This window comes from Magallana gigas, chromosome 8, assembly GCF_963853765.1.
Source record: "Magallana gigas chromosome 8, xbMagGiga1.1, whole genome shotgun sequence".
NCBI lineage: Eukaryota > Metazoa > Mollusca > Bivalvia > Ostreida > Ostreidae > Magallana > Magallana gigas.
This window is the reverse complement of record NC_088860.1, coordinates 16,867,677-16,882,697: the sequence shown is the minus strand read 5'-3', so window position 1 is coordinate 16,882,697 and position 15,021 is coordinate 16,867,677. Positions and strand designations below refer to the sequence as shown.

The following is a 15,021-nucleotide window of genomic DNA, read 5'->3' as shown; positions in this document are numbered from 1 at the left end:
AATTTGAAAGAGATACAAGAACTGTTGTTCTAGGCTTAAACTACATATGAGACATGGAAGTTTTTTACGGTGAATTTTTAAACGAAACTTAAATTAATACGTCATGCATATATACATGTACGTGTAAATATAACGTTAGTTGCTGTGGTTCTCAATTCTGGTCGCGCAATTTACTTTGTAGGCTAACATATAAAAAAGACAGAAAAAAGTGTATTTATTCTACTTTTATTACATTTTCAGTATTTCTTCGTACAAGTGTATATTAATGACATTGTTTTACTTAAAAATGTATTTTTGTGAATATCTAACGGAAACAGGTTTTGAGTGAAAGCGAACGGAATATTTTATGAACAGAGCTTATTTGGCTGTTAAAATTATGTAAATTCAATGCAGTGACATTAATTAAAGTGAATTATTTCAATGACATGTTCCTGTGTTTAATTTCCTGGATTTTGCATATAGATTTGCCCTTCAGTCTTTCACATTAAGATTATGAAAAATCAAGGGTTGTTCAGTTCAATACTTGTATCTATCGAACAATAAGATGTTGTAATGAGGAAGAACAAGAATTCAGACTAAAATGATTGAGGAATCTTTTATATGCGTTTTAATATTTTTAATTCAAACCTACCGAGCTAACACAGAATGTCCAAGGTAAGTACAGAAACATTACATGATATATTGTTATACTTTCATGTTAAATACTGAAATCTGATTGGTTAAGACGCAGTTAATAATATTTACTATTACCCTCAGCGTTAGCAACGCACTTGGCAACGGGTAACATTAAAAAATGTTACATGCGCGAAAATTATGCGCGTACGGTTCGCTGTAGAATTCACGTTATTTCTATATAAAAGCAGTAAAATTTTCTTAAAAATTTTAAAAAAGACATTCAGTATAACAAAATAAATAGTGCCTGTTTGGGAGGATAACAGTTGAAATTGACACCCCTCGAAAACCATTGTCAACCTCCGCTTCGCGTCGGTTGACAATGGTTTTCTCGGGGTGTCAATTTCAACTGTTACCCTCCCAAACAGGCACTATTTATATAATGTTAACCACGAATCCAATATGCATGAGATTTTTTTTCTTCGGTTCTTTAGGATGTTAGGTTTTCCTCAGTACTGATATGGATGTAGCAAATACCCAACTGTTGAACATTTGTACAATCTACATGTACTTTCTTTCATAGGGACAAAGCAAATGTAATAAAATAAAACTATTTTGCATATGTTGTGGTTTAGATATTAAGGTGGTACACTTCCATGTTGTGACGTATTGTTTATCGAAATAAACAATAAAACCAAATGTAATTATATACATGTAAGTAGTTTCTTTCCCAATTTTGTTACCTATCAGCGTAGCGCAGTGGTATAGAGGGTTTACTTCGAATATGTAAGTCATGAGTTCGAATCCCGCTGGTGGTTTACAAATTATACCTCTCCAAATATTTTTAAAACCTATTTTTTTGGTTAAAATTTGAAAATTCTAAACCGGTGAAAGTATTTTAATTATTATGTACTTTAATCCACATTAATATCGACAGCTGTTCCATACCACCCTAAGGACGAGTTCCATTTCGTTTTAAAGTGCTACATTGTCCTCAATATAAAGAAATCCGATTGAAATGTATTAAGAAGTACAAGGGAAGAAACCCTCTGTTCATGAACTTATAAAGTATTAAGTGTACAAAAGAGGGTGTTGCAGTTCATATGCTAATTTCCCCTAAAGGAGTTGGAGAAAAATCAAAGTTAAAGAATTCGATGTCATTCGTTTTTTGCTTCCAACGTTGTATATATAAAGCGGTGTAGAACTTTATCTGAAAAGTTTGTAATAACTTTTATAAGAACATCATTCGGGATATGAAGGTAGCGACAGTGTAGAAAAAATACATAACCCGCGTTATGTAAATTCTTTCTGCAATGATCGCTACCTTCATAACCCGCATGAATCATCATAGAAAGCATTTTGTTGTTTATAATAACATCTTTTACTTTAACTAATTAATAAATTTATTATGAAAAGTTAGTAAAATTCACTAAACTACAGTAACTGTTAATTAATGTACATAATTAAGTTAGCTAAAAGAAACGGCTAGCCAAATCGGCTGACACCATCACGATTATTTCGTGCAGTCCGTAATTTTCTTAGGTCGCTGTACATAGGCTTCGACCAATCGATATACAGGGCGTGTCAATTTCAGTCCTGTAAGTTTCAGCCTCTGTAGTTTCGACCAACAGATAAACGGGGCGTGTAGATTTCAGTCTGGCTGTTTCTATAGAGCTATGAATTAACTATAAGTGTCCGTAAGAAACAGAGGAAATAATACTTGTTAGATGAAACTATATAAATTTAAAATTGGCTACACAGACAAATGTGGCAGATTTCACGTTTTATAATTCATTATTGTGAAAAACTACCCCTTGAAACAAAATGAATTTAATCTTAACATTTAGAGATAGACAAGTTCTTGAAAACTGTCATTTCCGATTTTTGTTTCATAGAGGCGTATTTTTAAACAATCAAACTTTTGTGGGGAAATCATTAATAACCTTGAAATCTAAGAACGCCGCTTTAAGTCATGTATATTAGATTAGTCGAGTGGTAACGCAGTTAGAGTAGATTGTAATCGTGTCAGACTTTTTTGTATGCGTGTTTTTTTTTCAACATTACTTAACTGTGTGAAGTCACTGTTGTAAACTTGAATTCTATAAACTTTTCTTCTTAACAAGGGATTTTATATAGAAAGTTGATTTCTTTTCTTTTTTTATGAAATAACCGGGTATGCAGATTTCAAACATGCATGTACAGGTTGTACAAGCAAAAAATCATCAAAAAGTATGAATCAGTGATGAAGCAATAGGTTAATGAAAATCTTTACGGATATGTTTGTTCCACCTTTTTATCTGGACTAGGCGTTTATCTAGATACTATAGAAACATGAGAATATTATACAGTAAAACACGCTTATAACGAAGTCCCAGGGACGGGCAATTTAACTTCGTTATAAGCGTAATTCGTTATATCCGTCAAGTTTACAACATGAAATAGAGACATGGGGAATGAAATTCACTTCGCTGTAAGCGTCAATTCATTATAAGCGTGTTCGCTATATCCGTGTTTTACTGTAATTACAACTCTGACGGTTTTGAAGAGCCAGATTCAGATTTATACATGTAGCTACAAAGAGTGATATTTTAAACAAGCTGGACAGTATATATATCAAATTGATATATGTTAACATCAATATACAGAATATATGGTCATCTTCCTAACTGTATTTGGTGTTCGATAGAAATGCGCGTGAAATGATTATAAATACTGTATTTTGCCTACTTAAGGAACATACCCGCTATGTAAATATTCATGCAGTCGTCTACCTTCAAGCGATACGGATATTTACAGGTCCTTTTCACGTTAGGGAATGTTCCCGCTTTTTTGCAACACTCTTTTTTGTATGCGTCATATGTATATATAATACATGTAGTATATACATTTTCCAAAGTTGTTTTAAATACCATATGATGTATATCTTGAACAAATAAAGAATAGAATAAAGTCAAGTCTTCCATACCAAGGATCTCATTAAATTAAAGCTCTGCCTTGGCATATTTGAAACTAGGGGACTATCAAGGACAAATTATAGACTTTGAAAAATGTTCAAATTTAAATAATGACATACCTAGTCTTAGAAAAAAACCTGTCTATAGCGCTAGCAAAACTTGGGTTCACTGCAGCAACGAAATTGGAAACGGGTCAAAGATATGATATGGGATGAGAACATGGCAGTACGTGCTAGTTGTTGACATGACCGGTGTGTCTCGTGTACAAGCATGTTATTGGTCACTTCTCCTTACAAAACAACAGTATACTGTAAACCCGAAACCTCTGTGTATCATGCACACAAATTCATGCATGACAAGTCAATGCAAAGCAAATCTCTTGAAATTGAGGCAGAACGTCATAATATATATTTATGGAAAACGGAATACTTGAATTGTGTAAAAATGACTTTAAGACGAGTGTTGCTTTTACTAATCTGTCCTTATTTTGAAGAACTTGACAATAAGAGGGGTATTATCATTGCTGATAATAACCATCGTTTTTCAACTTGGTACAGTTATACCATATTGCCAATATTCGCAAAAGTTTTTTTTAGGATTTTTATGTCTTGTCCGTATGTCTAACTATTTAGACTTCACTTTCTCTTATAGTTATTTCATTTTTCTCTCAGTTTTCCCAGCTTAAGGTGTTGTCCAGACACTGTATGGGACGATGAACAGAACAAGTGTGTCGGTGAGTAGGTTTTACAGGACTTACTGGGTGATATGGTGTTCCGATGGGGCCACTTCGACCTTCGACCTTCGACTTTCGCTTTTAGGAGCAAAAGTGCAAAGATGCGACGGCGATGTGCGAAGATGCGAAGGCGAAAGTGCGAAGGCGAAGGAGCGATACTACTATCGCTCCTTCTCACTCTCGCCTTCGCGTTTTTATGTTTGTGGAGCCCTCTATCGTTTAAATATGGTGTTCCGATGGGGCCACTTCGACCTTCGCACTTTCGCCTTTAGGTCGAGGTGCGAAAGTGCGAAGTTGCGACGGCGAAAGTGCGAAGGTGCGACGGCGAAGGAGCGAAAGTGCGAAGATGCGACGGCGAAGCGCGAAGATGCGAAGGCGAAAGTGCGAAGGTGCGAAGGCGAAGAAGCGATACTACTATCGCACTCTCGCCTTCGCATCTTCGCACTCTCGCCTTCGCATCTTCGCACTTTCGCCTTCGCCTTTTTATAATTGTGGAGCTCTCTATCGTTTAAAGACAATTTTAGCTGTATAAAAGGACATCTGAGGCAGACGATGAACTTTTTAGAATTTATTTTCAACAGCCGGCGCAGATCCATAACATTTTCTATAGGGGGTGGGGTGGATAAATAATTATATTTGTAGGGGGTGGGGGAGGGTTCCGAGACATATTTTTGAGATTATATTATATACTAGTATAATTAATAAAATTAAATTTTCCGGGGGGATGAGATCCGGACCCTCTCTCCCCCTTTACTACATGTGTGAAGTTATTAGTATTGAATTTTCCGGGGGGGGGGGGGGGGCGGACCCCCTCTTCACCTCTAGATCCATACATCAGCAAGGAGTGTCGCATAATGAAATTAGAATGTTACTGTGTTTGATCTACGGTAAACAGACAGCTGGTAAGTGACAGGAGTCTGGAAGTGCATATGTATACATTATATGGCGGACATTACATTTTATATGGAGTATATAATGATTAGGCATAGCCAGCACTGGTAAACATATTTGTCACATATATATACACATTAAAATATTTATAAACATTCATAGTCAGCACAATGGCCTAGCGCATGCGTACCAATGATATCATAGATTAATCGGAAAACCTTGGCGAGTAAGGTGCCTGCATCAAATTCTATGTAATCGACCGAGACTTTCTGAATGCTATCAAAAAGGCGAAGGCGAGAGTGCGAAAGTGCGAAGGCGAGAGTGCGAAGTTGCGAAGGCGAGGGAGCGATAGTAGTATCGCTCCTTCGCCTTCGCACCTTCGCACTTTCGCCTTCGCATCTTCGCGCTTCGCCGTCGCATCTTCGCACTTTCGCTCCTTCGCCGTCGCACTCTCGCACTTTCGCCTTTGCAACTTCGCACTCTCGCATCTTCGACCTAAAGGCGAAAGTGCGAAGGTCGAAGTGGCCCTATCGGAACACCATATTTAAAGATAATTTAAACTGTGTGAAATGACATGTATGGCAGAAGACGTACTTTTGAAGGGGGGAGGTTCCGAGGCATACTTTTGGTTATTTTACTATAAAATTCATAGATCTAATACCAAATTTCCGGTGGGGGGGGGGGGGGGGGGGGGTTGGATCCGGACTCCTTCCCCCCGTTTTCTATGTGATATTAATAATATTGAATTTTCCGGGGGGGGGGGGGGGGTCCGAATAACGGTATTGATTTAAGATAAACACACAGCTGGTAAGTGACAGAAGTCTGGAAGTGCATGTGTACACATTATGGCGGACATTACATGTTATGTTGAGTATATATAATGATTAGGCATAGCCAGCACTGGTAAACATACATGTCACATTACACAGTAAAATATTTATTAACATAGCAAGATGGTCTAGAGCATGCGTACCAATAATATATATCTGAGATTAATAGGCAAACCTCGAGCGAGTACGGTGCCTGCATCAAATTCCAGGCAATCGACAGAGACTTGCTGAAAGCGAAAGTTCAAAGTTGCGATGGCGAGAGTGCGAAGTGGCGAAGGCGAAGGAGCTTTAGTAGTATCGCTCCTTTGCCTTCGCACCTTCGCCGTTGCATTTTCACACTTTCGCTCCTTCGCCTTCGCACCGTCGCACTTTCGCCTTCGCAACTTCGCACTCTTGCATCTTCGCCCTAAAGGCGAAAGTGCGAAATGTCGAAGTGGCCCCATCGGAACACGAAACGTGAACACAGACCAAAGAGCGCAACATTCTATAAGACACCCGAATTCAGCTTTTAAAGCAGACCGAAAACTGTTCTCGATTTTACATATCATATCTAAGACACGCTTTCTACGACCAACAGTCTTTAAGATACATATGTTATGATTCAATACTTTCAGGTTGTCCAGCAGGGTATCTGGGTCCCAACTGTATCATACCTTGTGATCCTCCAGGTTACGGAGTGGGGTGTCAGTTTACGTGTGCTTGCAAAGGAAGTGAAACATGTCACCCATCTTTTGGTTGTGTCATTCCGACAACAACAACAACAATAGAAACAACAACGAAAATAGCAACAACAACAATAAAAACGACAACAAAAATAACAACAACAATAGAAACAACAGCAAAAACAACAACAACAACAACTGAAGGTATTATAGCTGTAATATGTAGATAATTGTCATATACACCCGAAAACCTCGTTTATTTATAAAATTTCCAATGGTAAGTTTACCCATTCAATTTCAATTAATAATGCAGATTATATCAGGACAACAGATGCTGAGGTTGCAACATTCAGTGCAAACACAACAACCAAAACAGCTAATGTAGCTGTTGGCTAAACCTTACAACAGGGGCTCGGTTATCAGACACTGTTATATATGTGTATAATATAAAATGTGTATATATCATATATGTACATTAAAAAAGTACTATATGTGAATTAAATATACATATGATACACTTTTCTTAAAACGCCGATAAAGGGCAATCTTAATGGTTAGTTTGTTTCAATGCCACAAAACATATATTGAATGACCATTTATGTATATATTAATACTTTTATTCGGGAACAAATAGTAATAAATTTCAGTGTCTGACAACCGAGCCCCTATGATTCGGCCATGCACGTTCTTGTTTGAAATCCTCTCTTTTTTAAACAAAAACCAACAAATCAAGATGTTTCGATTAACTATGTATTCTAACTGATATAGTAAGATATAAATTATATGAAAAAATTTGACCTTTCCAACCGAGAAATTAATCAAATATTGTTTAATGATTCGCCCACAATTTAACTTGAAATATTATGATACATGTATTAACAAAAAATGTCCAGTTGCGCAAAATAGGCCTTTCTTATTTCATTTTTCGTTTTTTTTTCTTTGAAAAAGTAAATTGAAATTTTCTAATCAAGAAAATGACACGTAAAATACCTCTTACGAGTCTGATAGAAATGTTGGCATGCATATCATTTTTATCGGGTTCGGTATACCAAATGTTGCGTAACTATATCACATGAAACTCGAATTTACTCGTTAACACTCATCAGTTGTAACTTGTGTAACACGCAAATTCCAATAGACTGTAACACGTTTAATGGTTTAATGAAAAGAAGAGTACTTCTAACTAACGAAAGTTTAAAGTTGCCAGAGTATCAACGAGTTATTTAATTGGTGCAGCTTTGACAATGTCTATCTACCGATCAGGTGTTTGGTTTGTGAAAGGCCTCAGGGAATATACAAAGTAAGCAAAACTAACGGAATGTTCTTTTTTTCTTAAAAAAGGATAATAATTTTCAGTGTTTTTTTAAGTACTAATAAGCCAAAACGTGTATATCGAGAGTATAATTTGTTTAAGTGGAATCATGCATGCATATAATGATTCAAGCTGACAAATATCAGAGACTGGCAACTCCGACATTATCGTGTTTTGTTGTTGAAAAATGTTACTTTGGGAAATACATATTAGTAAATTGATCTTAAATCAAAAGTATATTGTTTTTATGAAAAATGTGCATAGGATTTAGAGGTTTGGAAACAAAAAATTGAAAAATAAGATCAGAGACATATAACGTTATATATCATGTATATGTCTCTGTGTTTATATTTCGATATATTTGTTTATTAGAAAGATATACTGATTTAAACTTGGAATACTTTACAATAAGGGACCACAAGATTTTGCAAGCTATCGATCAGTTTCCAATCTCTGTTATTTATATCTCTTCCAAAACTGATGACTTGTAGATCTACAAGTCTTACATTAATAAGATAATTGTATGTATGTTTTAAATAACATTATCATTATGTGTTTTTCAGAAGTGGTTTCCAATCAGCTTCAAAAAATTTCAATAGTGCTGATCTCGAGGTCAATGTTAATGGCAGAGCCTTCATGATAACTGGAGCAAACAGCGGAATAGGAAAGTGTGCAGCTATTGCTATTGCCCAAAAAGGTAAAAGACCATGATGCCATAGGTCCTAACCGTGATCAGTCTGCCTATGCATTTGTCTATATGTCTGTCCATCCAATATTACTTGTCCAGAGCTTATAGTTATAATTTTTTTTCTCCATGACCAATCACTTAAGAGTAAAGTGTGTGATCAAGGGAAAGGTCAAACCAAGTTTTTAGGAAGGCGAAGGTCATAGAGCAGATCTCTTTGAAATATAGTTTTGGACTATTATTTTTATCCTCTTTGGCCTAATCATCCTTACACTTTATCAAAATATTGTTAGTAGGAAAGGGATGTTCAGTTACCTTAAACAAAGTATCCAGGTCAAAAGTCATGGTCTAAGCTGAAAAATCATTGTCTAGAAAGTACTCAGTTTTCCTTGGCCCAGTCATGCTTAGACTTTATTAAAAGTCTGCTATATGTAAGGGGTCTGTAGTGACACTGAATCAAGTTTTTATGTCAAATGTCAATGCCAAATCAGATTGCTGTGAAAAATCCTTGTTTAGATCATCTTTATTTGATCTTGCCCGGCCTTATTAGCCAGATACTGCATCCAAAGAGTGTTAAATAAAAGATGTGAAATTATCTTGAGATGAATTTCCTTGTTAGAGATTAAAATCAAAGCAAAGTCCTCAAAAATACTTTAATTCATTCTTATGTCCTTTCACAAAGTGGGTCCTTTTGAAATGGTCACTATCTCATTCTCTGTTGAAACATTTGAGTTGACATTTCTTAGAGCTATAGTTCCTCACATACAAAATCTTTCAATTCACCATGCACAAAAACTTATAAACTGTTAAATTTTTGTTTGACGTTATGTTAAACTGTAAATACGGTTTTAGGTGGTACTGTACACATGGTGTGTAGAGATGTAACTCGCGGAGAGGAGGCCAGACAGGAAATCATCACACAGACAGGCAACCAGGTGAGTGTTTGTCATTACAGTCAGCAGGCTTAACAAGAAACAGACTTATATTTAGTGGCATTACAAGCAAAGTAAAGAAGATTTACATTAACATGTGACTGAAATTTTACTTCTGATATTGTCTTTCCTACAACATTTGTGTTTGCCTTTTCCAACCTCCAGTCTCTGGGGGGTTTCCTCTTTTTTACTATTCTCCCCATGTGCTAATGGTACTCTTGCTAATGTGTCCTCTTTGCTCTCCTGCTCCATCTTCTACCTCCTGAGGTTTTGGGGTTGTTTTTTTTTGGGGGGGGGTCTCTCTTTTTCCTTTTGTTTGAGGATAGTAGAATTTGTGTTACCTTTTCTTCTTTTTTGATTCTTCTAAGAACATCATTAACATTTGCAAAAGACATTAGCTGAGATTCATTAACTTGTAGTAATTACGGTAATTACTCTAATGATGTTTTTTACAGGATGTGCATTTGCATCAACTTGATATGTCCAAGCCTAGAGATATATTTAAGTTTGCCAAGAGCTTCAGAGAATCGGGAAAAGTTCTTGATGTCCTGGTAAAGCTTTTAAGATACACATATTTGGCTCATTTTCAACATGATATAGTTTGCTTAAGTAAATATCATTCCTTAAATTTTCAGATTAACAATGCTGGTTGTATGGTTAATACAAGGGAAGTTACTGAGGATGGTTTAGAAAAGAATTTTGCTACAAATACACTCGGTAAAAAGATTTCATATTATTCATTTTTACAGCATTTTATAAATCGTTATCTTTTGTAAATGGATATCTTCTAAGCTACACATTTAGTAATGGTTTTGCAAAAGTGATCTTGATAAAGTTTAGACATACTGGTACACAACTTCAGCATTCATACATGTACCTAGCTTGGCAAAATATCACAGAAACTGCTTTTAAAGTAAACATATCCAGGGCCAATGTACATTAAAGACTACTGTTTTCTTCCTGATTAGGAACCCATGTCCTGACTACTGAACTGATTCCTCTGTTGTCGGAGAGAGAGAAACCTAGAGTGGTGAGTTAAATTTTGAATTGATCTTGGTGTTGAAAAAGTTTCAAGTGATGGACTACACAGGAAGATTTGTACACATTTCGTACAGTAAAGAAAAGAGCAAGTTAGAATAAATCTATGAACCATTGCAAGAATTCTTGAATAATTAAAAGACAAGGTTAAATATATGAGAAAGACTTTAAAACTGAATTATTGCCATGACCAATTTCTAGGCTTTTATGATCAAAGCTGTAATATCTTGGGTTCTCAAATAAAAGCAATTACCAGCACATAGCTGACAACTTATTGTCAAATCTTAATAGCTGAAGGATACAATGAAGAAAAGTGCACAAAAGAATATTCACAGTAAAAGGAACACATATATATCAGAAATGAATGCTATGATTGCTGTGAGATCATAATAAATAATGTATGAAAAATTTATAATTTTGATAGATAACTGTTTCCTCTGGAGGAATGCTAACCCAGAAATTAGACACCAATGATCTACAGTTTGAGAAGATGCAGCCTTTTGATGGCACCATGGCTTATGCTCAAAACAAGCGTCAACAGGTTGTCATGACAGCAGAGTATGCAAAACAGTATCCCAAGGTGCACTTCTCCAGTATGCATCCAGGATGGGCAGACACACCAGGTGAGCTAAAATTTGGATACTTTGTAAATAAATGTAAAAGGGGAATTGCATTCCAGGAAGGCTATGATGTAACAACAATACTGTAAATTCCTAATTAAACGCAATGAATTAATATCTGCGAAAAATCGCAACAAGCACCCTTCGCCGATTTTTAAAATCTCCCTTTTTTTGAGAGAGTTGAGAAGAGTAAGAAATAAGGAAAAAAGTTCTATGTTTGCAATTTTATATTCTCGCGAATTGATACAAAACAGCGGGATCACAGAACTAAGTACTCGCGTAATATTAGGAATTTACAGTGACTATAGCCTTACATGTTTTATGCATCAGGTAGGCTAAATAGATATTAAATCATATACAACTTCTTGTGGGAGGACGAGGTATAACACTACTGTTTTTTACTTGTCAGTCAGTCCACCAGCACACAGAATTTCCCAAAACTTTGTAGGGAAAAAGACACAATGTACAGATGTACATATTACCAAAGGTGTACTGTACTTGATTACATATATGTACATATTACCAAAGGTGTACTGTACTTGATTACATATATGTACATATTACCAAGAAATTTTGGTTCCCTTATTTTTCCATGAATTCGGCACCTAGAATTTGGCCATTTATCTAATGCAGAAAGTGCATATTTTTTTTCAAATCACTGCTCAGAATTCCCTAAAACTTTCTTTCAAGGAAATTCCAGTTCCATTATTTTCTAGAATTTTAGCACTTTTAAATTTGTATTTTGTTGTTACTAGAGACAAAAGTATACACAGTCAAACCTTAAACTAGATGGGACTGGTTAAAAACATCAAGATATCCAAGTATTCGATATATCAAGGGTAAAATACTAAAAGTTTAAGTGTTTGGGACCTAAAAATCTCTTTGACATATCCATTGTATTCAAGATATGGGTGTTCGAGATACCGAAGTTCAACTGTATGTACATGTAGATGTGCATACGGTACTTGCTAGAAGTTATGATATGGTGATGTTTTGGGAGTTATGCCCCTTTATCACAATATTATGGGTAATGCATATTGTGCGGGCCATTCATGATGTGTATTGTCATGATTGTCAAGTAATTTGGGGGGGGGGGGGGGGGGGGGGGGGCATGAGGATATTTCTTGCTTAACTTCAGGCGCATGTTGAAAGGTGTACAATAAAAACTTTGATGACTGTGTATGATATCACTAAATGTACCAGAAAGCTGGACTTGTCTGAAGACAAACAGATCCTACATTTGTATTTGAGTTTTCAATAATACAAAAAATGATTTCACTTATATTGTGTATTTATTTCTTTGAATTTCGCATGCTATAATCAAATAAATGGGTAAATACCGATTAAATTTTTTCCATGAAAAATTATTTTGTGGATATTTTGGTGCAAATAAAGAGAGATAACTTATTTCATGATACATGTACTGTTAAGGATTTTGATTAGCCACCAAATGGATGAAATTTGCTCCCCCCCCCCCCCCTCCCCCCAAGAAAAATAGAAAAAGAAAAAAAAGATAAGGAAAATGTTATAATGATATTCTACATGTACTATAATATTTGTGACAGGTTAGGTTCTAAAAGTTATCAATAAAGCAATGCAAGGGTCGTTGATATTCATAATATTTAGACTTTGTGACATCCTTGTCGATAAATATCTACCAGTATACTGACTTATATTTTGAATTCATAATTTGGACTTTGTGACATCCTTGTCAAGAAATTTACATTAATTATTTACCAACTTCTATTTTGAGCAGCGGTGCGGTCAGCTATGCCCAGTTTTTATGAGAAGATGAAGACTCGCCTGCGGTCGGCAGATGAGGGGGCGGACACAGTCGTCTGGCTTGCCCTGTCTGCTGCAGCACTGTCACACCCCAGTGGGCTGTTTTATCAAGGTATTAGCTTGTCCTCCAACACATTACAGCTTCTATGTGCTCAATCTTTTGGTCAGCAACATTTTAGATTCTTTATCATTGGGAAAGTTACAGCGTATAAGTTGTCATTTAAATAAAAATTTTGAATACAAGTTCAACTGAGCAATCAGAAATCACCTGACTATGAATGATTCGCCACAAAATTATAGATACTACATGTTCTTACAAATATAAATTTATTTAATCATGGGTTGGGTTTTCCACTATTTCATCATACTGTAGATATCTATATAAGTGGCAGTTAACCACAACACTACAAGGTTTTGTCACAATATGGATAAAGCTACACTGCAGTAGTGTGCTATTAATAAATCCATGTATCATCTGTTGACAAGCAGCCACTGAGCAGGTTTAAAGGACAATTTTTACATAATCATCTAACTGTTTACAGTGCATTCCAACACTTAAGATACACAAACATCATATGGACTGTGACCCTGGCGATGAGGTTGAATGCCCACATGATGGTTAACTCATGTGACCTGTTGTCTCAGCATTTAAAAACATTGACTCCAGACAAGTGACCTTAAAGCTAATTTGATTTTATATGAAGGGTAATAAAATGCCTGTATTTTTTACTCTGTAGATCGGACCCCAGTAGCAACACACCTGCCTCTGGCCTGGTCCAAGTCCACCCCCCAGGAATGTGCCCAGCTTATGACCCAGCTAGACCAAATTGCCCAACAGTTCAAGGAATGAACTTTCATGTTAAAACAAATAGTCCCATAGTCTATAGTAGTCGTATCAGTGCTTCAGATGTGTTCAGTTCAAACCTAATGAGGCATTCACCTAAAGATAAACTGATTGGGGGAAAGTGCTTACATGTTTCTGTATCCTGGTGCATTTAAATGTTACTGAGCAATTGGCTTTTACTTACTGGTGCAGACAGACTGACAGCACATGTTTTAATGAACAAAGATGAACAGAGATAAGAGATAAATGGTTGTACAAATAGTTTAACTTTAATATCTATAATGTAAACACTTGTGGTTAGAGAGGAGCATTAACATTCCCCTTATTTTATATTTATTTATTGATTACCGGTAATGTTGTACATAACAAGCCAGAGCTCATAAAACTTTACACTTTTTCAGGTACAGATGTACCTGTATGTGCAATATCTACTTGATATATAAAAATAAAGTGTTTCTAATCATGCATGTATTGATTATAGTGTATTAATGTATGTCAGCAGAGTCCATTATATTCATGTTGTATTGTGAAGTGCAAGACATATTATGTTCATTAAATTTATTTTCATACCAGTACCTGATTTTTGTCTTTGATCGGTCATCATCCTAATATAATTAAGATTAATAGTTGTTATTAGAGATTAAATTATTAACACTGCATAAGCTATTTAAGAACCACTGGATTAAATCACATGACATTAAGAAACACATGACAACAAATGAACCTTGACACATTGTCATATAAAGCGACTTGTAATGTACTCTGCTATGTTCATAATTGCACACAAAACATGAAATCACATGATTGAAAGCCCTGTAGTCATGTTCAGATCAAGTCCTTCATCTCTTACTTCAAGGTCCTAATATCAAGTTTTCAGTCTGTAGTTGTCTTAGACCAGAGATATTTTGTATCACAGACTGGCCATTAAAAGATTTATTCATGTTTTTTTAAGAAAAAAAAAACGAAAGTTCTCATCTCTCCTTTACAATGCAGTCTTGTAGTACCGGTAATTTTCAGGTTTTTATGAAAGCTCCCAGGATTGCATAGTGTACACATAAAATATAAAAGTTTTCTGTGACTGGTTCATCCTTTTGTTAAATATGTACATGTAACAGGACAAGAGAAA

The 15,021-nt window shown here is 35.6% G+C and overlaps 1 protein-coding gene and 1 long non-coding RNA gene across 2 annotated transcripts; both read left to right on the top strand.

Annotated features, from left to right (window-relative positions):
- The first annotated feature begins 510 nt into the window (after window positions 1-510).
- On the top strand, window positions 511-7,272 carry LOC117689983 (uncharacterized). Its single transcript, XR_010708938.1, has 3 exons — window positions 511-654; window positions 4,238-4,299; window positions 6,635-7,272. It is a non-coding gene; the product is annotated as an uncharacterized lncRNA (long non-coding RNA).
- Window positions 7,273-7,759: 487 nt separating this feature from the next.
- LOC105338717 (dehydrogenase/reductase SDR family member 12) lies at window positions 7,760-13,908 on the top strand. The gene is made up of 9 exons (XM_011443941.4): window positions 7,760-7,982; window positions 8,558-8,691; window positions 9,532-9,614; window positions 10,067-10,162; window positions 10,247-10,328; window positions 10,580-10,641; window positions 11,074-11,272; window positions 13,026-13,163; window positions 13,789-13,908. The coding sequence occupies exons 1-9, from the start codon at window positions 7,927-7,929 to the stop codon at window positions 13,899-13,901; spliced, it is 963 nt and encodes a 320-aa protein (XP_011442243.3). The 5' UTR covers window positions 7,760-7,926; the 3' UTR covers window positions 13,902-13,908.
- The last annotated feature ends 1,113 nt before the right edge of the window (window positions 13,909-15,021 follow it).